Source organism: Strigops habroptila, chromosome 11 (assembly GCF_004027225.2).
Source record: "Strigops habroptila isolate Jane chromosome 11, bStrHab1.2.pri, whole genome shotgun sequence".
NCBI lineage: Eukaryota > Metazoa > Chordata > Aves > Psittaciformes > Psittacidae > Strigops > Strigops habroptila.
Window position 1 is genome coordinate 8,556,304 of NC_046360.1, and position 27,547 is coordinate 8,583,850.

Consider the following 27,547-nt stretch of genomic DNA (forward strand, 5'->3'; position numbering starts at 1 on the left):
TAACAAAAGGCTTTGTTGTAAATGGAAATATTATGTAGAATGCATCTCCAAACTGTGAGATTTTAGTAAGTCTGTAAGTCTAACACATGAACAGCAAAGAAATATGAGTGCAGCCTGTCTGGCAGCTGAGTGTCAGTTTTCTTAAAAATAATTAAAAATATATATTTAATAAATAAGATACCTCTAGAAATCTTGAGATATAATGAAGTCTAACAAGACTGCTGCACATCTCTATGTTTATATGTTGCCCACTGTCTTGGAGGCAATGGTGCTGAGGTGCTGTAAAGATGAGGCATCAGCAGCAATAGGCACTGTGTGAAAAACCTGTCAATGTCCAGATGTTTCCAGCAGAGCAATTGAAATATTTGTGATACCTCTTAACCTTGCTGGTTTCTCTTGAGTTGTTCATGGCTTTCTTCACTTGTCTTCACATGTCTTTCAGAGTATGTGTTTAAATATCTCTTTACAATATAAAACCAATCCTTTATGTCTTAAAATCCTGTTGGTTTTTTTTTATTCTGTTAATAAAATAAGCCCACATGTTATACCACTGTCTTTGTTGGAGTGGACAAGCCCTGCTCTTTCCTTCTAACACCACCACTAAATCCACTCCTCAAACCTGTAGTTTTGTAACTACATATACTTCAGAAAATTATTTTTTTGATTATGCAGATATGCAGAAGCTCGTTTCACTGCTTTATTCTTTTCTTCTTTTCATGTAACAGGTTGGTTGTTGGAGCCAGCTGTATCCTTTGAAAAAGCTGTGATGATTTATGATTATAAGCAGCATAGCTGTCCTTCCTATGAAAGCTCAGGTTTCAGAATTCCTTTGCTCATGCCACGTAGATGAGGTGGTAATAGAATAGTAATAGTTTTCTATGCAGTAACATCATGGGAATTAAGGTCAGCTGAGGATAAATTCTCAGGATCTTAAAACCAATGTCATCTATGAGGAAAACGTTCTAAGGCTTTGGAGTTTTATTCTATGCAACAAAAGCAAGCTGAAGATGTCTGAGAGAGGAGAACTTGCTATCTCTAGGTAAAAAGCCCCCTTAGCATACACTAATCTTTTATGTTGCATTGAAATGAAATTATTGTTTATATTTATTTCCTTAACTGATGCTTCACTAGATGTTTCACTTGAGTGTGCTGGTTTTTTAACGGGCATTGGATTGGACGCTACAGTCATGATGAGAAGTATCCCACTTCGTGGGTTTGATCAGGTGAGTGAGGAGTATCTTACATCTCCTTATATAGCAAATATATTAAAAAGTATAATTGATTATTTTTGTTTCCTAAAGAAAAAGTGTCTCCAAACATTTCCTAGTATGTGCTTTCTGAAGAGAAACTATGTAAATATTAGCTCTTGTTTTCCTGTCATCTCTCTTGATACTGTACTCAGAAAAGTAAATATCTTTTTTTCTTTATTTTTTTTCTCTCCTACCTAATTGAGAACAAGATTGGAAATGTTGAGAAGCAAGGGAGGGATTAATGGCACTACTAGAAAAATATTAGACAATCTCTTTAATCCTAAATTTCTAGGAGTTACAGATATTTAACATGTAGTTCAATGTGGAGTTCATTATTATGAATATAAATAAATCACTAAGATGAAAGTTTGTAATGACATAGGAATTGAAAATCTTGACCACCTTCAAAACAGTGGTAGTTATAACAGGTAAAACAAGTATATAGTGATTTCAGTGGAACTATCAACCCTAAGCTGGAGAAAATTAAAACCAAAAACTTTCAGGCAGGGAAATTTAAAGAGAAAAAGTGTTTCACAATTGGGAAAGGTTTTGAGGAGTTTTATTTAAAAGTATAAATGGTCATGATTGTGCTGACAAAACAGAAAACAGTTTTGGCCAGAAATCCTTTCCTGTATAAAGAAAATAAAAGCAATTACAAATAACAACAAGGAAAGGCAACAACAAAAAAGGTTTTGTATAGGATTTGCGTAAAAAGCGTAAGTGCTTAAAGAAGTAATAGAAGGTAATATAGCAGGTTTAGGTTAAAGATGAATTACTGGATCCAGTAAAAGTGTTACTTGGATGCGAGGTGGTAGCCTCTGTTCTCCAGGTTAGAGGATCTCTTTGATGGCCTACTAGTTCTTCTGGTGCCTAGATCTGTAGGGAGAGTATATTAAAGGTGATTGTGAATCTTCTGTCCCTGCAAGATTTGATGTTAACGCTACTTTGAAGGAAAAGTTTCTATAGTGTTCTTAAAATGAAGAGAGTTCTGGGGTTTCACTCACATATGCAGTGAACTTTTTCTTTGAAGTTTCCAACAATTTTTTTCTCAAATAACTTTGGCAAATGTCAGCCTCAAGAATGAAGACTGTGTCCTTGGAATCGTATTTTTAGAATGGGAATGAACGTATGTGTCCTGAGCCCCAGACAGTATGTTAACTTAATTATTCTTGGTATCATGAATTAGAATTTTTTTTTTTTTTAATGCTTAAGTGCAATAGTGCAAAACATTTACAGGCCAAAGTTGGTGAAAGTGTGATAAAATAATGGCCTTGTTTTTAAGAACTTCTTTGCACACAGAGTGTGTAGGAAAATCATTTTCATGTGTAACAGCACAGTTTTTGAGGAGGGTGGATTGCTGTTAGAAGCAGCAGTGACAAGTACCACTGCAGGTAGTGACAACTCCTGGTTGCATGCCAGCCACTCCCACTTTGAAGTGGCTTCCTTAAAACTAGAGGTATGTGTACCAGGGTTTGCAAAACATTGTGTAAGAATGTGTGTTGGGATTTGCACTCATCATTGAAGGAATCTACACCTTTAACAGCATCTGAGATCAGATCTGAGTAAGCAGGGAATGGTGTTAAGAGTGTGCGTGTGGCACTTCATAAAACACAGTAGGGCTGTCTCTGAGAACTCAATCCTTTGTAGGCAGGAAGAGCACAATGGACATTTCAAGGTTAAGAAAGCATTAATAGAGATAAAACAATTATGTTCATTCTGCAGTCACATTGAGTCTGATGGAAACTGGTTAGTGATCACTAGATAGTGAGCTGTCATGTTTCTGAGGAGACAGGACTCTGCTGTTGTGTCATATGAGTTAATATCAGCTTCGAAAATAAAGTTTTGTAAGCTGAGAGCTTGCATGTAGTTGTTCTGTGTGAGTGGCTTTGTGATAATATCCTTTAAGTAATAAACATATCCTTTGACAAAGTGCAACCTGAATTACGGCAGTCAAGAGCAATGACATCTTTGGATAAACCTGTCAATGGTCCACTTCACTACTTGACTGTGGCGTGGCATTATTTCAAACAAGCTCTTAGGACAAAAGTATTATTTCCTTTTTGTAGTAGAACTTTCCAGGAAACCTTAGTGATTCATAGTCATTGCAGAGAAATGACAGGTGTCATGGCAAAGGGAAATATTTTTCTTCCTTAGCTTTATGAAAGTATTTAATTCTCATTGAGCTGCCAGAAGATGGTAATTATGGTAATGTTAAACTGAATGTGCTCTAGATGCCTTTTTGTATAAGCAACAAATTAATTAAAAGCAACTGGTTTATTCATATATTATTTTTAAAAAAAAACAATTTGAATATTCAGGTGTAGGTGCCTCTTGGAATGGAGTTGCAGGTCATAGTAGCTCAATAAATTGTGTTGACAACGCAGAGTAACTAAGTGACAAAGAGTGTTGAAATGCACAGTGTATTTACTGTGTTTTCGTGAAGACAGCTGAAGGAGTGTTTTAAATTGCAAAGATTGTATGACTGTGTATCTAAGAATAACTTTCTTTTTTCCCATATCAACAGCAAATGGCATCTTTAGTAACTGAGCACATGGAATCTTACGGCACAAAATTTTTAAAGAGATGTTTCCCAACCAAAGTTGAAAAATTGGAGAGCAACAGATTGCAAGTGACCTGGAAAAATACCGACCTGGGCAGAGAGGAAACCGATTGCTTTGATACGGTGATGTGGGCAGTAGGTAAACTTGATTATCTTAACATTTATTTGCAATGCTTTCCATTCTGAAAATCAAGTCCCCTCATCATGTTGTATGGGGCCTCCCTTTTTCTATATATATTAAATATTTAGTGACATAAACATTGATAGTTTTTTAATTCTTTTCTTGCATGCCTGACTTCTTCACTTCCAGTCTAAAAACACATGGAAGTTACAGTGAATGGAAGAAATACGTGGTGACTACTTTTGCATGAGCTGCAATAAATGGCAGATCATTTAGCCTTCCTCACATTCACTAGAGGGTGAGAGCATGAATTCCAGCAGCCTCTGTGGTGCAGATAGTGTTCTCTAAGTCCATACTCTTGACTTATTCATGAAGCTATTTGCTGTAAGCTCCTATTTATCCTGTTCAAGAGGCTTCCGTTTCTTCTAGGATGTTTTCTAAACTTTGCTGCTTATATTTATTACTGCAGCCATCATCCAATTCAGAGGAAGAGAAGTAACTGTCCTTAAAAATCTGAGTTCGTTGCAGGGAACCTTGGGACGTCAGGGCTTTTTGAAATCTGGTTCAGGACTTTCACGTATCAGACCCCTCAGAACTGACATATGATGCCTAAGTTAATCAGTTTTAAAGAATTTTTGTGACAAATGGCTATGAGCATAGTCATCAGAAACGGGAGTTAAATCAGTTTTTTGTCTCCTTTGAGTCAAATGCTACTTCTTGTGAGAATTGACATACTAAATGATGTATGGTAGAAGGCTTCAGCCCACAGGAACAAAAATATTCTTTCTGTATTGCTTCCCTAAGCTGCTCGGTTTTGCTGTTATGAGTTGGCCCTCAGTTCCTACATTGGTTCAGATGAACAGCAAGCCCGCCAGAATAGGAGACCTTTTGTCTTCTGTGCTTATAAAGCTTTGGGAATATCTGGAATTCTAAGTAAATAAAGGATGGCTACAGGTAGTAGTGATATTCGGCAAGCAGATGATATCTTATAGACAAAGTAAAGGCTTAAACTTACTGCCCAGGAAATCTGTTGTGATGCAGAAGTATCAGTTCTGCTAGCAGCTTTAGCAGTTCCTTTAACTGCTTCATTTTTATGCTATTCTTTTTATCTGACATTACCGGTTTAGAGTAGTGGCAATAACAGATAAAGTTAAATTGTTATGGTTGTATAATAGATCCATTACAGGAAACGGGAACAGATCATTTGCAGCTTTTTTTATTTCGCCTGGTAAGACTAAATCTCTTGTCCCCTTCCCCTAGTTAAGTCAGCTTTATATCTTCCTAATACCCCAAACAGAAAGCAGGTTGTTACTGTGATAAACATTTTCTTTTGCTTACTGTGGTTACTATTCTCTTAGAAATGCAATGGGCTTCTATAAATTGTGGAAACAGCCTATAATAATGGCTTAAGCTCACCAGAACCTATCAAAGACACTAGTGCTTACCAAGAGCAAAAAAGATTGTGCTATGTAGAGATGTGACAACCCTGAAAAGTGTAGAACAATATTCATGAGGTGAGATGAAAATGGTTCCTAAAAGTGGGTTTCTAAATGCCGTATTTGATTTTTCTCAAGCTTTCTGGCAAAAGTACACTGAGATGGAGTCACACCTGTGAAATGTCAAGTCAGTTTGTTTATTTTTGTCAAAGAAGGAAAAAAGAGCTATTAAATTGAAATAATAAGAAAAAATCTTGGTTTAATGTTAATTATAATGAAATAAAGTTGCATGATATACTACTGCAACTCAGTTGTAATGTGACTCCACTCACTATTTTGATAGGATGCACTACATATATTGTAATTTTTGTCATAGATTTGAATTACAATGGATTTAGAAGCTGCAAAATGAATAGTTTGAGGGTTTGGGGTTTTTGTGTTGATTTCTTTTTTCCAGTGTTCAAATTGGCACTCTACCCTTAAGGATTAAACACTTTAACAGTTAAAGCTGGTTAATTGATGTGCAGTCGATATGATTCATTGTTTTGCTCTGTATCAACACACCCACACCAGGTGTCTCAGATAATAGGCTGGGAAACTTGGTAGTGTTGAGGATTTCCTGTCTGCAGATGTGCCAGTTACAATACTGATTGAAGAGAGTCAGCTTGGAGAGTTAGTTAAAAGCAGCCGCTATTGTTAACTAATTGTAGCCTGAATTATAGTAGATGTTTCCTTAACTTTTGTAAAGCACGTCATGGAATTTTAGTGGGATTTTATGAATAATGGTTGAAATATATACTGACAGTGGCACATAGTTTGAGTTTCATGAGCTACAGTATTATCTCGTAATGTAGGCCCTTGGAAAAAAATTATATTGTATTTCTATGAGGAGTTTTATTTATCTTCTGGAATGTGTGATTTTGTGCTTGTATGAATAAGCCAATAAAAGCAGGCACAGTGCTCTCTTTGCTTTTCTAGTAGCTTCTTTGAACCAGTCAAAATATTTGAGGCAAAAAACCGTAATAATCTCATTTTTTATACCTTTTAATGTAATTTAAAGGTTTCAATCCAAAGCTTTTGTAAGTAACTCTTATAGGCCTGTTATCTTGCACAGTGACTATACTGTTATACTCAGATCAGTGAAACAGCTCTTTCTTGACCTATATTTGATTCTGCCTGTCTAGTCTTGTAATATCCTTCTGTCTTTTACTACTGCTCTCTTCTGCTTTTGTGAGAATTCTCCTGAAATGATGAAGTTTTAAGATCTTTTTTTCATTCAATATGGAACCAACCAACTTTTAATATTACATAGTGTTGCCCCTGCCCGTAAGACACATTTATATGTTAAGTGCCTAATATACGTGAGCTGCAAAGCAGTGGTAAGGGTGTTCATGTACAGACTGAACACAGGGTCTTCATCCAAAGAAAAGGGTAGAGATTGATGCCTTTAGAAACAGATGCAACTGCTGAGTTGCAGAGCAAAGTTGCAAGAGACCAAAGTTTGTAGAGTGGGTTTGTTTCAGCTATTGGAGGACTGAAACCTGTGGATTGAATGCTGCAGTTGCAACACAGCTAGTGTATAAAAGGAATTGGTGAGTAGTATTTCCAATAGGTGGCAAAAGGTCACTGCTGTAACCAGAATTTGGTTATTCACAAAGGCCTTAGGAAAGATACTAATGGGGTCCTACTGTGCAGAGGAGCAACACTGAATTGATGATTAAAATAAGTAGGTGTTTACGAAATAGCCTAGAGTTAGTTTGACAGAGAAAGTGACGTAGTGTGCTAGTAAAACACAGTAGTACTGTAGTGTGCTGGTAAAACAGAAAGAGCAATGATCAGCAGCAGATTTTAAATTTAGCTTTACAAAGAGAGTTTTTTCCCTGATGAGAGCAGCAGAACAACCATTTTCAAGTTCCATTGCACTCATAAGCTTACAGGAACACCACTGTGTCTTTGAAATAATACCATCTTTGCCATAAAAAAGGAATTATAACTGTAGCTGAATGGGTATCAGGTGTTGCACATGAGCTATCAAGCATGTTGTCCTTTGTGTCAGATTGGCCACTTGGCAGATTTATTTTGTAGTGCAGTAAAATAAGATAATCACTGTTCAGTATCAAGAAATGCTTAAGTACATACCTTTATTTTTAATAGCAGTTTTCTTCAAGTCTTACAACCAAATCAGTTTGGATTAACTAAGAAAACAGAAATTTTATTTGGAGATTTTCTTTGAAAAGTCCCATATGGTAAAATATTGCTGTGATCTCCTGTGAGCATCTCTCTGCCAGCCCCTATAGAAAAGGGGATGGGCCTTAGAGTTGTCTTTGCAAACAAAGGTCTTTAACCTCTGAACCATTCAATGAAAAATAATGCACCTTGGTTGATCTCAGACAACTGTTAATGCTAATGTGATATGGTTTGCTGAGGTTCTGGGTCTTTGTTCTGAACTTCTCATGTCTCTTTCTTATTACTTTTAATTCATTACTGTCTTGGCAAGGTGGTTTTCTGTAGTCTTTATGAAAATTGTCATTCCCGTTACATCAGCCAGTGCTTTTAGGTTGTTTCCCAATATCTAGTTTTAATGACATTCAGTCAGACTTTATTCAACAGGGCTATTTTTAATGTTCTAGTAATTTGTTTGCATTGAAAGAGGCCTGGATGGTACTTTTTCCTTCTTTTCTTTAACACACCCATAAACTTTGAATGTAACTCTTATTCTACTTACTTTACTAGCTGGTAACTATAAAAATCACTTCTTCCTGTTAAGAGAAGTTTAGATGCCTGGCTGTGCCTCTAATCCTTGTGTGAGAGAATTTTTGGATTCAAACCTATTTTCAGAGTTGATAGGTGATGGCTGGCCCTTACCTGAGTGGTGGTATACATAAATAAAAATAATGGTGGAAAATGCTCCAAAGTAATTTAATGAAACCAGTATAATTACTATCATATTTTCTACAGAATGCAGGTTCTGTTCACTCATGAACGTCCAGGAGATTGATGCCAATGACCTCATTTGGGAATGTTTGTTGGGTACTATTTTGAGACTACAGAGCCATCATTAAGGCTATACAAAACCTTTGGTTAAAGCAAGCTTAGTGTGGGAATACTAATGTGAAGGTGAACTGTAGCTTCTTCTCAGAAAATGTTTCCAGCCCACTTTACTTTGTACAGGACCTTGAGAAGAAAACAACTAGAATTGTTAGAAGCTTGTCCCATGCTATAAGGTGTTCATTTGGTTACATGTCACTTGGAGTTGCTTTTTTTGTTGTTGTTTGGGTAGGACCAAAGTGACATGTCTCTAGATACAAATAACTTCAGATGTACAGTTGATGGTGATGGCTACATGTTTACTGAGTCCACCATGGCTGCCACAAGCTTTCTTGTAGCATTTCTGAGCATGCCGCCTCTGTGTAATAAGTTTTACTAGTCAATGCTACAAGAGATAGTGCAGTTTAGCAGACGTGGCAAAGAACCAGTTACTGCCCTGACACTGGCTAAGGGTCAGGCTTTTTTCACAGTGAAAGTTTATCAGCAATGAATGAAATATTCAAAACGTCCTTGTAAAATTGGTGCATGCTGTTATCAATATGGTAAGGGTTCTGAACTTCTTTTTTACCTTAGTTAATCTTACTGTAGTCAATAATTTCTTGTAGTCAATAATTTCTTGTGATCTGAACATTAGTTACATGGAATGGGCCTTTATTAGTCGTTATCAGCTGGCTATGTTTTAGCGAACAATTTGTGGGTTTTAAGGAGGGCTTTGAAGGTGGAAGGGGTAGTGGTCTTGAAACTGATTTGGAGAGTGAGTCAGATATAGAACAAGATGAGAGACAATACCAACACTGGGAACACAGGTGAGATTTTGATGAAGGTCAAACTGAGGTCGGATTGTTATGAAGTGGTGTGTCAAAATGCCAGTGTATAGGGAAGAAGTGAAGACTATTGGGCTTAAGTTTTATTCCAGATGAACCATCCTGTCACCCTGCAGTATCCTCACAGTGGTCACCTGCAGTATCATGCCTGATAATAAATGCTTGGTTGGCTCCAGTTTGGATTTTTCTAATGCTGGGGGGGCAAACAGGCATTCCAGCTTCTGTGATTAAGAAACTGCAGAAGATCCATTATAAAATTCTGCTGTCAGCTGCACCTTTATCACCCTGGGAAACCTTACCGTGTGCAAGATTATGCTATTGCTCATTTACTGCTGCTACTTACTTGACTATGCCTATTCCTACTTCAGCCTCCACTGTTGAAGCTTCTGCACCTGAAGGTCACAGCAGCCTGATGCTGCCTTCACCTTATTGTGCGTGCAGGTGTGATTACCAACCAAAGCCCGTCAGCAGATGATGGGACAGAAAGGCCACATCACAGTATAACCAGTCTAGCACGTATCTGAGATGGGTGCTTCAAGCAGTCTGTTGTTGCTCTCTGTAGCTAAACTGGCTGGTGGCCCTCTTAAAAATGTTGTTAGATTTTACAGAAACAGATCAAAAAGGTGTTTTTTCTTTTAAACGTGAATGGGGGCAGGCCCTGACAGCAGAGATCTGTGTGGTTTTTGCAGCTATTTGGTTAGTGTGTAGGTCTACTAAAGATGAGACTGTGATGTGGTATTAAAAGTGCAGGAGGCAGGTAACATTTTTAAGGGTCAGATTAGAATGATACCTTCCCTCTAGATGTCTGACATAATATCTTGCTGTTTTGAATAAAAGCTAAATCTAGTCTTGTGTCTTATACAATCATATGGTCCTTGTTCTGTGGCAGTTTCAGGGCAGTGAACATCTTCAAACTAAAAGCACGTGTGCTGGCTTTAGTGGGAGGGAGGCAGGGGGCTGTCTCTGTGTTAAGTGCCTGGTATGATCTGGGATAGTTTTGTACTGCCCTCTTGATTTTCGAAATAAGCTGTAAACTCATGCTTTCTTGAAGCTGTACATGTAAAAAACTTAGGAGTTATGGGTATAAAACAAATGTCCTTCTGATCCAATACTGCTGAGAAATTGTGGGAACTGATTCTATAGTACAAGTAAAGTGAATGCTGGGAAATACCAGAATTTCCTGAATTTGACATGAAGACTTACCAAGACACATTGGATAATCATGAACCTAAACTACTGAATTTGAGGTGAAGCAAGATCAGTAAGTGTAATTCTGGCTTATGGAGGTGAGCCAGCATGGGGCTGAAGGCCAATAAAGCTTCAGTTCAGTGTTTTAAAGTTTAGTTTTTGCTTTCAGAAATAATATTTAGGCAGTAAACGTGAGACAGAAATTTCACTATAAGTAGCACCACAGTTTTTGTAACTCCTAGCTATTAATATCAAGCTGTACACATGTTAAAATAGACTGGAATCGAAAGGTTAAGTGTTAGCCTGCAGATTTGATAAACTCAGCTGTTGTTGTCACAGGTCTTTAAATGACTCTATTGACAGTTTTTTCTTTTTTTCCTCTTTCAGTGCCTGCCATTGCGTGCTAAGCTTTCTCTTGGCTCTGCTTGGCAGGAAAAAGGGGAAACTAGAAAACCCCATTAGTTGTCCATTTGCAGAATATCCAGGCTTTACTCTCAATGCACAAAGAAATACAACGGTAGGAAGTTGTTTCACATCCGAGCCAAGATAAGGTCCTGGAGGTTTATTATTTTTGTTGCCTGATAGCATCAGGACTGGGGAGCAGGGGGCAGAGAAGGAACAGCAGATCAACATCCCATGGGGACAACAGAAGGGAAGACAGACAGATAGCCAAGTGCCGACAGCTTCAGTCAGTACTCCCAGAGGAAGTGTTGGTTTCACCAGATGAAATTAATACACAGAAGTCTTTACAGAGGCATTCAGATGTGACATTGTTTGAGGGGCCTGGCTATGTGGCAGATGTATAAAGCAGTGAATCATATGTTTACATATAATTAGGTCTGTATTGACAAGCCAGGTTTTCCTTTTGTTTAATAATTTCCTACATTAACATCAAAGAGCTTGTTTTTATAATGAAAACACATTTCCCTTTTAGTTTTGCTTTGCTATAGCTCTGTATTAACATCAAACACAAAATCATGACTCACGCAAGGGAGACCTATATATGTAGATGTAGATATAGCCATGTTCATTTATAGCCTCTAAAAATAGATGCAATGTTATAAAATGTCCTTCATTTGGATATATTCAGGTAATCTTTTCTATGCAATCCTGTGTGTCCCTACAAATTTTTGGAGTACCTGATAATTTCACTGGGCTTATTAACCTTCAAATACATTTGAAAAATTGGATGGGATTTAAGATTCCAATTTCTGGGTTAGGATTTGCTTTGTTAGATACTCTATAGAAAGCTCAGTGTAATGTTAAGACTTTGGTGGTCTAAGTGGTAACTCTGTGCAGAAAACACACCAAAATATATTTTTAAACATGAGATAATTGGAAGTCATTGGAAGCAGAAGCTGAAATAAAATCTAAGCTTGGTGGAATTTGCCTCATTTATTTTTAAATCCATCTAAGATAGTGTTTCTAAATTCTAGGAAGAGTGTTTCTAAACTCTACAGAAACAGCTCAGATAGATACAGAGTTTGAGCTAAATAACTCAGCATTAAGAACTTGAGAGCAAAGTCAGTAAACTTTTTCATCCAAGCTGAGGGAACTAAAAAGAGAAGTGTATCAGATAGCAAGAAAAGAGGACTTCAGGAATTTTTAACTCAGTATTAATTTTTATCCACAAGTATGCACAAGCTGTTTGTAAGTATTGAGTGCCATTCAGTTAATGTTTATTGGACATTTTCAGTGTAGAAGTTGCTTAGTTATTATATGTATATTCATGCTACATTAGGAAACTGAATTTAGAATGTGCATCAAATATTAAAGCATATGGGCTTTGCACTTTTTGCAGTGGATGTTTTCCTGCACGTTTTTAAAGGATAACTTTCTCTGAAATAGTCTGAGCAAAGGCAATAGTAATAGAGCTCCTTTCACAAAGAAATTCATACCTATACTTTCCACCCTTACAGCTTTTTCAGTATGAGATCAGTTTCATCACGTTTCTGCCTGGACTGTCAAGTAGCACAAAATTCTTGGAAACCTACAGTGGAGGATCCCAGCTTTCTGGATTAAGACTGCTGAAGTTTTCCAATAGTTTTTACCTTTTCTCTTCTTTTTTTTTTTTTCCCCCTTTAAGGCCGAGCCCCTGACGTTAAAACTCTCAATTTGGATGCAGTTGGAGTGAAAACTAATTCTGAAACTGGAAAGATCATTGTTGATGCCAGTGAAGCTACTTCTGTTCCTCACATTTATGCAATTGGAGACATAACAGAGGTACTGAGTCTACATAAACTATTTTACAATAACAGGAAGCCAACTTTGTTCCTGACTAATAACTAGTCCCCAGATGTCGTCATACTCTAGCATATATCTTCATGTTTTGCTGTTTTCATTTTGCAGAGCTGTAGTGTTTATGCCAGCCACCTGGGTCAGTAATTTCCTTCACATGGATCTTGTGAAGTATCTCAGCATTAGGTATTATTACTGATGTTTATCAGGGAATGCATTATTGGTCAGAGGCTAAGAATAATGTCTTTATAGATTCAATTATCTTTCTAATAATGTTTTTATCACTTCGGACATATGACTTCATACTGCCTATGGCTGCTGAGTGAAAGCAGCTCTTACCTTCTGGAGCTGAATACACTTGCTGAGAATGACGATAACAAGTTCCGCTTTTCGTATTTTGGGGGTTAATTGAGACTAGTCCCAAGACATCATTTCTGCTCCCTGATGCAAACTGCTTCTGGCTAAAGTATCTTCCTCTAGAATAAGAAAAACTAATTGCTGCAAATACTAAATGCATTTTACTTCTGTTCATGATTTATGAGTGATTATGACAAGTAAACATGAGGTGTGGTGTTTTGGTTTGGGGTTTTTTGTTTGTTTGTTGTCCTTTGATGGTTTGGGTTTGTTTTTCCTAAAGGAGGGTACATTATAACAAGAGCAAAATTATTTATTTATTATAGGTGCAAAAGCAGAATTATGTGGCCTTAATTCAGTGCTATTGATAATTTACAGTTATTTGTGACAAGAATAACTTTTCACAAATCTTGTGTGTCTTGTGTCTTGTCCTGATCAAAGTGCACTCAAGTACTTTTAAATCCCTCAATTTTCAGTTTACAGAAGAACTCAGAGTATCTTCTGTAAGTTGGGCATCTTCAAACATGTTCTCTTCATAAATGTTTGTCTGGATTCTGAACTGTACAGTTACAGGAGGATGTTTTCATCAGCTGCCTGCTGTTCCTGAAAAATCAGGGCAATATGTAGAATCTAGAGGCTAGGCATTGCAAGATAGAGAATTATTTCACCCATTTTTGAACTTAGGGAATTAAGCACATGCCTTCCTGTCAAGATTGGTTTTGATATAGTGAAGGCATCTGTTTTGAAAGTCTGGTAAATTTAAATACTGTAGCAACATCCAAACACCATATATAGTATAATTTGAGAGACCTTTTAAAGATTTCTCATTCTGCAATGTTTAAAATCTTTTAAAGGTCTCTCATATTTATAAACCCTACAGGTGCTCTGAGTTTTTGAAGAGATGCAACAGGTTACATAATGTCTTGGGAATAGCGCTGCAGATTTCTAACTGAACTCTGGAACTGCCATCTCATAAATCTGATGACCATTTCTGACCTCTTCCCCTCTCTGTAGACATGTGTTTCTTCCTGTCTGTCTCCATCTTCATGCAAATGACTTGCCATTTCCTTTTAAACTCTATTAAAACTCTTTCCTGCTCAGCTATTTCTCCATTTTGTTTTTCTTACTCTCCACAGCTTCTCCGTCCAGTCCAGCCACTCAGAGCTTTGGGATTATGTACAGTTCCTCTCTTTTCTTTTCACTTCACATACAGGTTCCCTCTGTACTTGTCACTTCTTGCTCTGGGATATTTCCTGAAGTCCTCTTTCTGCTCACGGTGACCTCCTACACCTGCTTGTCCCTGATACAAGCCTTGGTTAGGCCTCCTGCTTTCCAAACTTTTCTTTTTAATTTCATCCAAGAAGCAGTTGTTGGAGGCAATGCTGGCAGGGCTTTGGATGCTGATGCTTATTTTGCTGCCAATCTGCAGTGTTATTTTGGGCAAGTAATTTCCTTTTGGGTGCTTTTTGTTTTCTGCCCTTTGAGGATTTAGTTAAGTAAGAAAAAGTTGGAGGCAGGATGCTCTTCTCTTTCCTACTCTGGATTTAAAAAATCAGGTCTTCATTTATTTGTTATTTTCATTTTGTTGTTAAAACTTGGATTTCCTTTTCCTGCTTTTGTCCTTATTAGTACAGATTTGAACGTGAGTTGTTCAATAGGCACTTCTAAATGTAAGTGTTAAAAACAGCAACACAGTTTTATACTGAGTCCAGGGAACTGGGAGAAAGCTGCAGTTAAATCAGTGCTCTGGAGAAATATTTTCTTAAGCTTTTATGTGCATATGGGCTTAATACAGGGAATTAAAGAAATCACGGTATAGTACTCATGCATTTATAGAGTTTAAAGATAGAAGGAATTTGTTGCTGTTATCTGACTCCAGTACAATGTAAGCCATGAATTCCACTTGCTAAGCAATAAGGTTTACTTTATTTTAATTCTTTTCTTTTTTTTTTTTTTTTTTTTTTCCTGAATTAATTTAGACAATGAATTCATTGGCATGGGAACCAGCAGTGAAAGAAAGTTCTGTGCTGGTGCACATCTCAAAGAATACACAGAAAAGAATCAAGGGCGTCCTGCTAAGAACCACAAAGCTGTAGAGCTTGGTGTATGACACTTTCTGGGTGAGACCTATCAAAAGATATCAGGAAAGGGAATCTTATTTCCTGTGAATGAGCATTAGTGATTCTCTAATATTGCTTATAAGAATAAGATATTTTTTCTCCAGTGTTCCTATTCAGGATTGCTCTGCTCTCTCCCCGTTAGAGCCTCTTTGCTATCATGAAGTGCTATTGCTCATACCTTTGCAAGTACTTCTCAAGCTTTCCTCCTCCCTCCTTTACCATGCCACACTGAAGAGACACCACATTGCTACCAAATAGCAAGAAGTACTTTTTTTGTGTTAATTGAATGCCCTGGCTGGAAGGGGGAGTGTGAGAGGAGAGAGGCAAATGCTCAGAATGACTGTTTTCATTTGGGAGTCATGCCCAGCTGGTACAAATGGGAAACTATGTGTGCATGGGTGTCTTGTTGCACCCTTGTATGGCAAATGGAATCCTAATGTTATCCAAGCTGTTCATTTGGACAAAAGGGGAAAAAGACCCCATTCCAGAGGTCAGTCACTTTGTTTACCCTCAAAAAAAGTTTTTCAAGCTTTGGTAAAATACTATTTTCAATTGACAGGTGAAATCGCATTTGGACATTTTCATCTTCTGTGATCAGGACAAGGAAGATCAAGCTGGAATTTTAGTTTTAATTTTTTTTCAGCACTGATATAAATGCTTTGTGTTAAAATTCTTCCTCCAGTAGTATTCTTGTTGAAAAGCATGGCACACACTATAAAGAAGTTCTCAGAAGGAGGTTTATCGTATGGTCATGCCACTATACATCTGTCATATTTCAAAGGGTGTTATAACAAAGATGTGTAGAGAAGGTGGAATGTACAGTATGTTGCTTTGAATAGAAATGAGACCAGAAAGAGTTGTGTTAGAACAAATACACATTACTTCAAAGCTTTTTAAACTCTCTTAGGAGCCATCTCGTTTAAATATATAATACATTGGAGGGTTCTTAGGAACAATTCATATCCATAATAATCAGCAGAGTAGTTCTACACATGACTGCAAAGTGAATGTTCATTTCAAATATTTACCAAGGAAGGTCTTTAAGTCATTGTTTATGAGAAATTGGGCTTTATCTGCATGGATGTTTTAGTAATTAGTTGGGTTTTATGGAATGCATGGCAGTGCTTTCACAATTTTATCTCTTGTTCCAATCTTCTATTCATTTCTGGAATGCCAAAACAACATCTGTATTTCCTGCTACAGAAATGATTGGCAGCCATGTTTCAGGCAAATGTGGATAAGAAAAAACAAATGGCAAATTTCATCTGGTAAATGACATTTACAGACTTGAAAGTCAGAATGTTGGATTTGAAAAACCATAACTTGATGGATCTTAGGGTGAAAAAAGGGATAGATTTGCAGTGTTGTGATTTGTCATGAGCTGTGGGGAAAACCAGGTTAGTCTTCATTAACAATTAGAATTGTAGTTTCTGTTATGAGGTTAGACATAATGTTTCAGTTTGGGTTTTTGCAAAGGAATTTTTAAATTAAGTGGTTATTAATACATATAAAAAAACATACATGCATATTATTATGCAGATAATGGATATGATGTATGTACTGAAGTACATTGTAGCTAATACCATGTACAGGATCTATCTAGCATCATACAGAAAAAGATAAACTGGGAAAGAGGAGTGGATTCCAGTAAACACTAAAAACCTTCAGGATAATGAAAAAAAAGGTTGAAAAACTTGAATGTGTGTGCTGGGGAATCCTTACTTTATTTTTTGCTGGAGACTATTTTTGGGGGCTTATTGGATTACTACTTCCAAATGGGTCTTTGCAGGAGTGTGACAAACTGTATGAATCAATACTTCATACATTTTATAAAGCATTCTATGTTGTCCCATGAAGGTCTTTTGCAGTTATGGTTTTCTTATGTTTCTACATCATTCCTTCTAGATTCGCAACCTCTTTCATCATCTCAGACAAGCATCTTGATGATATGTCGTAAATGAACTCTTAAATACTGTTTTTTACTAGATTTATGAAATTTGTTAGATCTTATTAATTTACATGGACTGTTCTTCCTTGAACTTCAAAAACATTCCTATGAAAATGCTTATTTGAATTTGTAAAAACTTCCAGCTTCCTTAGAACTAGCACTGGAGTTCCGATGGTCTAGTGGTATTGTGCCAGCATTCAAAATAAGGGTTCTGGCACGCTGCATGGTCTTCCTTGGATATAAAAGGTAGCTAGGACTCAAGGCTTGAACTGGACCATGTCCTGGTCATATCCTGCTATCATTCCATTTCTCACTTGCAGAAAGTTAACATTTGCCAGTAGCAATCCTTTTCAAGCCCCCTTTAATACCAGAGCCTGAGACTGGGATCAACTCATCTTATAGCTGCAGTGCTATGAAAGTAGTGTTCCACTTCCCCGATCCAGGACCAACATAGAAAGTCAGTAACAGTACCTACAAATAGCTAATTTTTGTGCCTGTGTTCTGTAAAAATGTGTCAGACAACTTTTTTAAAAGGTCTGATGTTAAAAAAACACTGTTGCTTTATACTAGGCTTTTCCTGCGTTAAAAAGACCATCTGAAAAATTTCTTAATGGCTTACTATGGAAAGAAAGGGGGAAGTGAATGGTTAGCATATGAATATCCTCTGATTTTCCAGAGGTGACATGATAAGGTACAAGGTTTTGACCATTCATGGCATTGGTTTCCCCCCCACACTTCCCCATTAAGACAGATACTGAACTCGGAGACTTAAAAGCATGTTTGGACAGAAATTATTACTGCCTTCTCTATTTGCAGTCCTGGCTACCAGGCTGAAATTCCAAAGATTTGGCCTTCCTCTGACCATTGTCCCAGGAGAAATCCTTGGATGCTACTTCTCTCTTAGTTAAAACAAAGCTTTGTGCTCTCTTCTTAGGGCCGTCCTGAATTAACACCGACAGCAATAGCTGCAGGAAAACTGCTGGCTCGGCGTCTTTTTGGCCAGTCTTCAGAATTGATGGACTATGACAATGTGAGTTGTTATTTCTCTATGACAATGTAAGTTGTTATTTCTTTTTTTCAATAATACAAGCCAAATCTTACACTTTTTTTTTTTTTTACTTTTTTTTTTTTTAATATCTCTAAAGAAAATTGCATTTTGTCACCTGGAAACTAACTTTGACAGCAGCCAAAGTAGACGTGCATGACAGAGCTACACTTCTCAGGCATGCATAAGTCTCCCCTGTATCTGCTGCTTCATATGGTTCAACAGTAACACTCTGTTTCCTCTCAAATAGGTACCTACCACAGTTTTCACTCCCTTGGAATATGGTTGTGTTGGACTGTCAGAAGAAGCAGCTGTGCAATGTTATGGATCAGATAATATTGAGGTATGAAAACATTTTTAATTTTATAGCTGGTTTCAGAAGTTTCATTGTTGTATCAGGCAAAATTTTATGTTTGCAGTTAAGGAGTTGGTGTCTTTAGAAAAGCTCAGGTCTTTAGAAGTACTGCAGCAGATCACAATGGAAGCTGTTACCCAATGAGCTTAAAGTCGATAGGGTGTGAGATCTTTAAACTTGCTGACATTTTAGTAAGTTATATGTGCAGCATCATTAAATAATGGTTATGTTCCTTTTAATTGTCAGAATTGCTGGTACATTTTTTAGTCTAAATTTTTGTGGTGTCACCAGAAATATTCACACAAGCTGCTAAGTGTCTTTGTGGCTGCAATGTCTTGATATAATACACCCGAGTATTGCATATTGAGGAAGAAATCCATTATGGCATATATTCACACCCAGCCTTGTGATATGAAGGATTTGATTATGGTACTCATGATGAAGAAATTCACAAACGCTATATAATAAGGCAAAATTCAAACAAGTCACCCTTGAAAAGATATGTTGTGTTACCTTTATTCACTCATCAAAGACCATCAGCATATGACTTGGTTAACAAAATGCAATAGTTTACTTCCTGTCCAGTCAGTTATTAGTTTTGTCTTTTATGATTCTGAAATACAGTTTATACTTAAAAAATCTGTCCCAGAACTCTTATCTTGGTTTGTTCTCAATCGATCAAAGCAGATAATTGATGTGTGTGTGTGTCATAAGATGCTCTTGTTATGTATGTGTTGGAAAGCAAGTTCAGCTTATGGATTTAGCTTGGAGCCCCAGGCAAAATCATTAATAAAAAAAAATAAGCATTTACTATTCAGAATGCAAAAATCACAGTTCAGGTTGTCTTGTCGCATACATTATTATACATATGGAAAGCTTCTTGGATTTCATTATTTTCAGTAAACAAGGTATTAAATTTTTGGGAGAAGGAACAAACTAACACTTTGAAATTGGGACACTGGTTTGAGTAACATGATTATTTGTGATCTATTTTTCAGTTTTGTTTTTAATCTAATGGTTCTCTGAGAAAGTTTTGTGTTAAACTCCCACTGTGCTTTCCATATTTTTCTTTAAAATAATGAATGGGTTATAAATAAATCATTTTTTTCTACAACATTATAAATATGTCATAATAGTAGTCATTATAACACTAAAAAGCAGTTTTTTACATAATAGTACTCTGTAACATGAATTGTTATTGTTTTCCCTACCAGGTATACCATGCGTATTATAAACCTTTAGAGTTTACAGTTGCTGAAAGAGATGCAACTCAATGCTATATAAAAGTGAGTGTTGTGAGCTTTTAACTTGCTTTTAACTGAAAACAAGAGATATGGTACAGCCAGCTTCAAGGAGGACTGTTTGGCAAAAAACCCTCTCTCAAGATGGATAAGATATTTTCTTGGTGCAACCTGTCTCTCTAGTGAAACTTCATATGTTTAATATTCATTATATATCCTACTGCATATTGAAATTGCTTTACAGATATTAGAATCTTTCAGAGCTGACATTCTGCTGATTGATACCATCTTTGAACTGCTTTTAAGATGCTAATAAATATTCAAGTTTTCATAACTATATTTTGTCACATATGATTTGTGTAAATGCCTTAGTAGCTTGCCTTAACTGTCCCAAGTACCAGTGCAACTAAAGTGGTGCTACTTTTTAGCTATTCCCTTTAAATTATGCCAATTAAAGTAAATATTTGAGAGTAAAGTAATAATAGCATAATAATTGCTGGATGATATTGAGTATAGTCCTTACTAAACTCCCAAAAGACACGAACAGACATTAAACTTGAGAGTTTCAAACTCTATTGCAAGAGGTTTTCATCTTTAAAACTCAATATTTAAAGGACCATGTCAAGATTGCTGCTGTTCCCAGGATTCCTAATGAAAGAATCCAAGCCTTTACTGAATAACAGAACCTATTAGATTAGTGATGATTTAATGCTTGATGGGTGGACGCAGGGAGAGACTGACTTTCTTGTCATAATTATAAAGATGGTGGTGTAAAGGAACTAAACAGTTTTCATTAAGTTCTCTAATAAAAGTTAAGTGACTGAGGCCCTCCCCAATACTTATTAACTCACCTTCATCTTTGGCTGCTTCCAAGCCTTGACTCCTTTTTAGGTTATGTGGTTGATGTGGTAAATGTATCTCACCAAACATACTGCTTTAAGTGTTTACTGACTGAATCACAAAGGCACAAATTATCCTATAATTGGTAGTGGTCATCTTTGGAAATACAGCTGGCTAGCTGGTGAGAATAAGTGCACGGGCTTGGAGAATTGCTAAGGTGGCCGCTGAGTGTCAAAATAACACTAGTCTGGTTACTAGACTACAGAAGGTATTTTGAGGATTTCACACAAATGACAGACAACAAAGTATTCAATTTACCACAAATTACCATTGTCAGTGGCTCCCCGAAGTCTGAAAGAAATACACTAATAAAGCTTCGATTCAGGAAAGCGCTTAGGGACAAGCATAAGACCTATTGAAGTCAGTAAGTCTTAAGCAAGTGCGTAAGTTCTTGGCACGCTGGAATAAACAGCTGAACTAGGATCTCAGGGCACTTCAGTTTCATTTAATTCAACTTCATGCCTTATCTTTAAATGTTCTAAGAAAAGATCTCTGTGTAATGTATTGTTTTCAGATGGTGTGCTTACGAGAGAGAGAGCAACGAATACTTGGTCTTCATTTCATTGGACCAAATGCAGGCGAAGTTATTCAAGGATTTGCTCTTGGAATCAAGTAAGTACAAAAGAATGTCTCTAGCTTCTAAAGCCTGCTTTTTAAGTTATTGTAAGATTATAAAAGATAGCTGCCTAGTTTTGGCAACACTATAAAGAATCCATGATTTTTGTTACTTTTATGTAGTATTGCACATATTTTCACTAAAAATACTGCAGTTCTTCATTAAGATGTACTGGATCTAGTTACTGTAATACTGGATATAGTTAAGGAGCAACTGAGGAAAATATATTGTTGGCTTGATATAACAAAAAATAAAACTGCATTAACTTACTAATGCTAGTTTTCTCAGAGTGTAGCTTCTTTTGCATTCTATGCACAGGATAGGAAATCACCATATGGTTTTGCAAGTCACTTCTTTAAAAGGATGTTTGTGCTGTTCAAAAAACCCCTTTCTTTACACCTGCCAAGCATTTTCTTTCTTAATCTCATCTTTAAATGTGCACAGCCATTGCTCATCAAAAGCTCAGCAAGGACTTGCATGAATTTTTTTATTTCTGGGTTATAAGCTAACCATAATATGATAAGGCAAGAAAGAAACCTCTGTAGGCTGATGGAAGGGGGAAGATACTTTTGTCTGGAGCTATCTGATAATTGCAGTAACAAGCTTACCCAAGTAGGTGAACCTTTGTGATTTGATCTTGTTTAAGATTTTGCTCACATATTAATATAAAAGTCCTCCCTTTGAAGTTCTGGGTCTTGTCTGCCTAAGTGTAGAATTCCTAATATGCCTCTTGTGTACTACAATTATTTCTTATTTGGTTTTTCATTCTCTTCTTAACGCTGATTCACATCTTCAGAAATGTTGATTCATATATTTATATTACTAAATTATAGTTTTTAACTCCTTTTTGAAGAAAGTAGGCTGGGACACATGAAATCAACCCTAATTGTGGTGTATGTTCATTTTCCTAAATATCATCATCATTTTATTGCAGTTTTAGTCTTACAGTTCTGAGTGACTAGCATAAATGAAAAGCAGAAACGATTAAGAAGGCAGGACCGCAAGTATCATGTGAGGAATATCTTGGAAATCACTGATTGCAGTGTGCCCTCAGTACACATTTTCAACATGTGTTTGTAGTCCATTAATTGCCAGTGGTATAGACTCTAGAACTACATTTTTTAGGCTGTCATTGTTTTGAAGTTTTATCCAAAATAACCAGTGAAAAGGAAGCACATGAAACTGGAATGCTTTTCTGCCTTGCCTGAGGGAAATTAAAACTTTAGCCACAGTAAGAGGTTTTCAGCAGGTCAGATTCTTGTATTGGTTTCTATTGTATTTCACAAATTCAGAGTTTTCAGTGTGGAACACCCACTATAAGAGCTGGTGTTCTCCTTTGTCAAATATTAAGTCTTACTTCAGCCTCTCCAAAGGATGACTTTCCATCTTCCCTCCCCACTTAGCACTCCAGTAACGTCTGTGCTCAACAGTAATTTTTTGCTTGTTGGTGCTTTTTTGGATGTAGGAGGAGAAGACATCTATGAAGACAGAAGACTCTTCTCTGTATTTTGTAGAAGGAGAGAACATTATTACATAGAGAGCTTGAAACAATTCTTAAATTTAGGGCCATTTCAGCTATTCTTACAGTATGACCTGCCAGGAATAGCAGCTTGAAGGAAAGTCATCAAGTCTAAAAATGTTATTGGACATGTAAAGGAATTAAGCTAGTGGGATTTTAGCTCCAGGTTTTTTGGTGGGGTTTTGTTTTGTTTTTTCAAAGAAAGACTTTTTCCTTCTGCTTATGTTATTGATAATTTCAGTTTAAGCACCAGACTTTCTCTAAGATCATGGAAGAATATTCTAATATCACTTCCTTCAGCAGATTCTTTCCAGCAGTCCTAATTATGATTTTCTTCCTCTGTGTGTATGTGTGTGTTTTTCCATCTGGAGTCAGAGTTAGTGAAACACACATGTATGTACAAGAAAAGCTGAAGGCTGCAGTTTTGTCACATGTTTTTGCTATAGGCTCAGTTGTGACTTGGATAAATTGCTTAACTCTCTCTGTCTCAACTCTTATGACAATTCTTCCCTACCTAACAGTGTTGTGAAGCTGAGTGTTTAAATAATGTTGTGTAAGTGCCTGAGAAATAATAGACAGTATTGTTTGAAGAATAAATGAACTCCTCTACTGATAAAATGGATAAGAGCAGAATTACTTTGAAGTCTTAGGACATTCTTGCTGCTTCAGATGAATACTGTTTGACTTTGTGAATCTTTGGTTTGGTTTTTTTTTGTTTTTTTTTTTCTTTTGTAGATGTGGTGCTACATATCCTCAGCTGATGAAGACAGTTGGCATTCACCCTACCTGTGCTGAAGAAATTACCAAGTTGCACATTACAAAGCGTTCTGGCTTGGATGCAACAGTTACAGGCTGCTGAGGTTAAATACCATCCCTGGAAAGAAGGAAAAAAAGCACAAAATATATTTGTAAAGAAAAGGGGCACTTAGAGTTAGGAACAGTTTTAATGGTTCGAATTCCGGGAATCTTTTCTCGTTCTCCCTGTAGACAGTTTTTTCTTTCATCCAGCCAAAGAAATTGTCCTCACACTATCACAGTTCTAAAACCAATTCAGTCCTGCTGTAACGACTCTCTATTTCAAAGTGCCTGTAATTCTTACCTTGCTGGAGCCAGGAATAATCACAGTTTTATATATGTAAATATAACTGAAGCCATTGACATCTGAGGCCATCTACAAATGAAGCCATTGTCATTTGAGTTTCTCTGTTGGCATGACTGACTGCCACGAGAAGCATCTCACACAATATTCATACAGATCCTAGGAATTGGTCAGGGCCTTCCTTAGGATTTTGGTCATGAGACTTTCTCCTAAGTGCTTGGATAGCTCATTACCAATCCTAATCTTGAACACTGAGACTCTAGTCACTAGTAGAAACAAGTTCCCAGAGTGTGTAACAATGGGTTAGCAGTCATCTTTGGGTTTTTTCTTTAAAATGTAGTATTTACAGGAACTGAAGCTGTGCTGCTACTGGATGAATCCCAATGGATTAATCAGTGGCAGCCTGGTCATAACATTATGGTGATGGCTGAGAATGAATGAGCTCAGAGGTGCTAAAGAAAGAGTTGAATTTTATGGTGACTTCTCTGTCTACTCTTGAAGTTTCTAATTCAGTTCAGTTCAAATTGACACATCTCACAAATTACTGCTTGAACACCATATATTAAGCAATGCTGACAAGTAGAATCAAAACCACTAATAATCTGATTCATGCCGCATTTTCTGTTTTATAGGATGCGGAAATCTGGCTGACACAGTGATATATTTGTTGATTTGTTTTTAAGATTTTCTCACTGGTTAGGTGGGTACTGATTCAGAATGGATTTAGGTCTGGCTTTAATAAAACACGTTACTGAAGGGAACTATATTAAACAATGATCTAGAAAAGAAATGGTCCTGCCCAGAATAAAGATAGAAAATGTATAGCTGCAAACTTGTTTTTTTAAGCATTGGCCAGAGTAAGCATTAATCTGTTGCAAATTTCTGCTTATTTTCCTGCTATCCAGAAGGGGGAGATGCTGGCTAATTTGTAGCAATAAAGAAACAGAAATCTGAGAGTGAAGCTTCTCTTACAGAACTCTGTTAAATAAGTAGCCTGACAAAGTCAAACATGAAACAAACTGCTATGAATTTTCAGTCCAAGTTGCAGTTGTCAACATTTTATATGCATAGTCACATATTTCTTGCACCCTTTACAGTAGAATAGTGCATGTAGGAAAAGATCAGCTTGAGGTGAAACAAATGTATCCTTTTTGCAGTTGATTCATATCAGTGTTTTGAGTGTGGAATTTCATATTTCCATAGCTGTCCTGCTTGTTGCGCAGTTTGGAAGAATAGTCTGATGATTATGTATATATTTGCTATTTTTCATTTGATTACCATTTCCACTGCTGCAGCATGCAACCCAGACAGATAGTTGGTTTCTTTCAAGGGTGGTATCCTTTTTACTATGATAAAGAAATCATAGTAAAATGGAGAAACCGGTAGACAAACAGTGATCAGAACTTCCTTCTACAATGTGATGTAACAGCGTTTATCACACTGTCACTGATAATAGAATACTGCATTTCCAAAGATTTGTTCTGACTTAACAACAAAAGAAATCTTAAATGCTTTCTTTACAAAGTTTCCTGATTTGTGGTCCATATTTCTGGCTCATAAAAAAGGAAGGAGTGATACAATTTGACTGCAGGTGGCATTCCTATGAGATCTGCTGATGCTATTTTCATCTGTGAAGTCATACATAAGGTTGTAGTTGAATAAAAGAAGTTCTTTGAGTGGAAGTGTTGTTGAAACACTGCCTGAATATCGCAACTGCCTTTAGAGAAATGATGAAAAATTTTATATCTGTATATAAGATATATATATGTATGCATTCAGAGTTGGTTTCCTTTATTAAAGATCTTCTGAGTGTGATACTGCCAAAAACCCTACCAGATTTTTCAACTGTTTTATACATTAAAAAAAAAGTTCATAGTAAATTGGGCTTTTTTTTAAAATGTTTTACTTAATATTTCCAAAACTTTGAGATACTGAGCATTGCAGCCTACAGAGATTTTACTGTCAGAAACATCCTCCTCTGACTAAACTGTAATGTGTCCTGCATGCAAGAGTATTTTTTTCCTAGTGATTGCCTATTACATTTCCTTTTTTACCCATAAATGAAAACATTGGTGTTTAGCCATGTGTCAGCTGCTTTCTCTTCTTCTGTCCTACCAATGCATCCAGCACACTGAGGTGTCTGCTGCTACAGACAAATCAATAGAAAGATGAGTTAATTTCATTCATCATAAAGTTCCAAATAATGATTTAGGACAACAAGTAGAGAGATCTCAAAGAGACGTGTCCTCAGCGTATGTGGGGTGTGAAACTAAGGCATGTCATCGTTCTCAGGAGTAACAGATCTGTATTGGTTTTAGAACTGCTGAGTGGTCTGCATGAAAATTGATCCTGGATCTTGAACAGCAGCCTAGTTCTGTTCCTCATTTAGTGGAAAATGTTGTTGCCCCCAATGTAAAACTAAACATAGATTCACACCTACACAACCCTAATGTCAGCATTAACAGCAAGACAGAATAATGACAACTATTGTGATTGTGCTTTTTTTCGTGAAGGATTCGCTAGGGATGGTCCTTAAGAATTGTTTTTTTTAAAGCCTGACTGATGCCAATTGAAATGGCTGATGTGCACTGAAAATTACTGACTATATGTGAAAATGGTAAAAAAAAAAAATTAGAAAATTTAGTCAGGCTTCTTCTCGGGATGCCAGCTGATGAGGCCTTGTTTGTCAAACCACCCTGTGGTGCAAACAAGTCTGAGCATTGCTGGGTCCCTCATATGTGCGATCCCAATATTTATTGTGTTGTGAATTAATGAATTAATAAAGGTATTTTTTCTGTAAATGCTTGAATGTAGTTGTTTGATTTTGTACATATGACTTATGCTGACAAAAGATTTCTTTTTTGATCTTAATGCTGTTTCTCTTGGTTGAGATATTTGTTAAGGAAACAAGTAGACAGACCTTTTAATAAGGAAATTGATACTTCTCTGATGTGTAAACTGAATAGCCATGAAGATTATTTCAGGCTGGATGACCTTCTTATTTTAAATTTAAACTAAGAGAGTCTCTAGACTTGGTAAGTACAGTTTCAAATACTCTCCTGTTTATTCCAGCTAATGAGGTCTAACAGGTATTTTCACAGTCCATACATGCTGACATGCTTCTTGAAGATTTGTCAAGATAAACTCCTTTGAAATACCGTGCAGTCAGAGTATTACACAGGACTGTATACTGTATTCTACAGTAGCTATTCACTTTGGGTTTTAAACTAGAACATGTAGTGGAAAAAAAGCATTGCAGCACAGCTAATTAGTATCTGCGGGTACTGCTATGTAAAAGTATTGGAAAATGAATTGGGAAATTACTAGCAAAATGTATTTTAAAACTCTGGGAAAACTTCTCTGTCAGAAAAAGAAAGGGACTATGTTGTTTGAAATTCATGTCAATTTTATTTCTTTAAATCCACTTATTTTGATAAGTTCCCCTTAAGTCAGGAGATGCTGAGCTTCTGAAACCGGCTAGTTTAATATTACCTCAGTATATGCCCTGCATTTGATGCTGAGAAGGAATATTGACTTTATTGTATTTAAAGGCATTTTTACTTCTGCATTTTTAATCTCTTTTAATTTTCTGGAATATTTCATTGCAGGTTCTAACTAATTAGGATAGCTAGAAACAGTGGCTAAAAAAGGTAAGCATAATTCCTAATTTTTTTTGTTATTCCTT

At 36.5% G+C, this 27,547-nt stretch overlaps 1 protein-coding gene across 9 annotated transcripts in view; it reads left to right on the plus strand.

Moving 5' to 3' along the window:
- Positions 1-27,547, plus strand: part of TXNRD2 (thioredoxin reductase 2) — a 56,472-nt gene that overhangs the window by 11,060 nt on the left and 17,865 nt on the right. For 3 of the 9 annotated variants that reach the window (XM_030500639.1, XM_030500631.1, XM_030500632.1), the window contains exons 9-17: positions 726-745; positions 1,132-1,223; positions 3,775-3,949; positions 12,514-12,650; positions 18,022-18,117; positions 18,383-18,475; positions 19,702-19,773; positions 21,143-21,240; positions 23,499-25,556. In XM_030500639.1, the coding sequence (XP_030356499.1) occupies positions 726-745; positions 1,132-1,223; positions 3,775-3,949; positions 12,514-12,650; positions 18,022-18,117; positions 18,383-18,475; positions 19,702-19,773; positions 21,143-21,240; positions 23,499-23,622 (907 nt within the window). In that variant the 3' untranslated portion in view covers positions 23,623-25,556. Of the gene's footprint in view, positions 1-725; positions 746-1,131; positions 1,224-3,774; positions 3,950-5,350; positions 6,154-12,513; positions 12,651-12,776; positions 12,852-18,021; positions 18,118-18,382; positions 18,476-19,701; positions 19,774-21,142; positions 21,241-23,498; positions 26,898-27,470; positions 27,513-27,547 lie in introns of those variants that run through there. The other 6 variants (XM_030500630.1, XM_030500633.1, XM_030500634.1 and 3 more) reach the window with 6 other exon arrangements.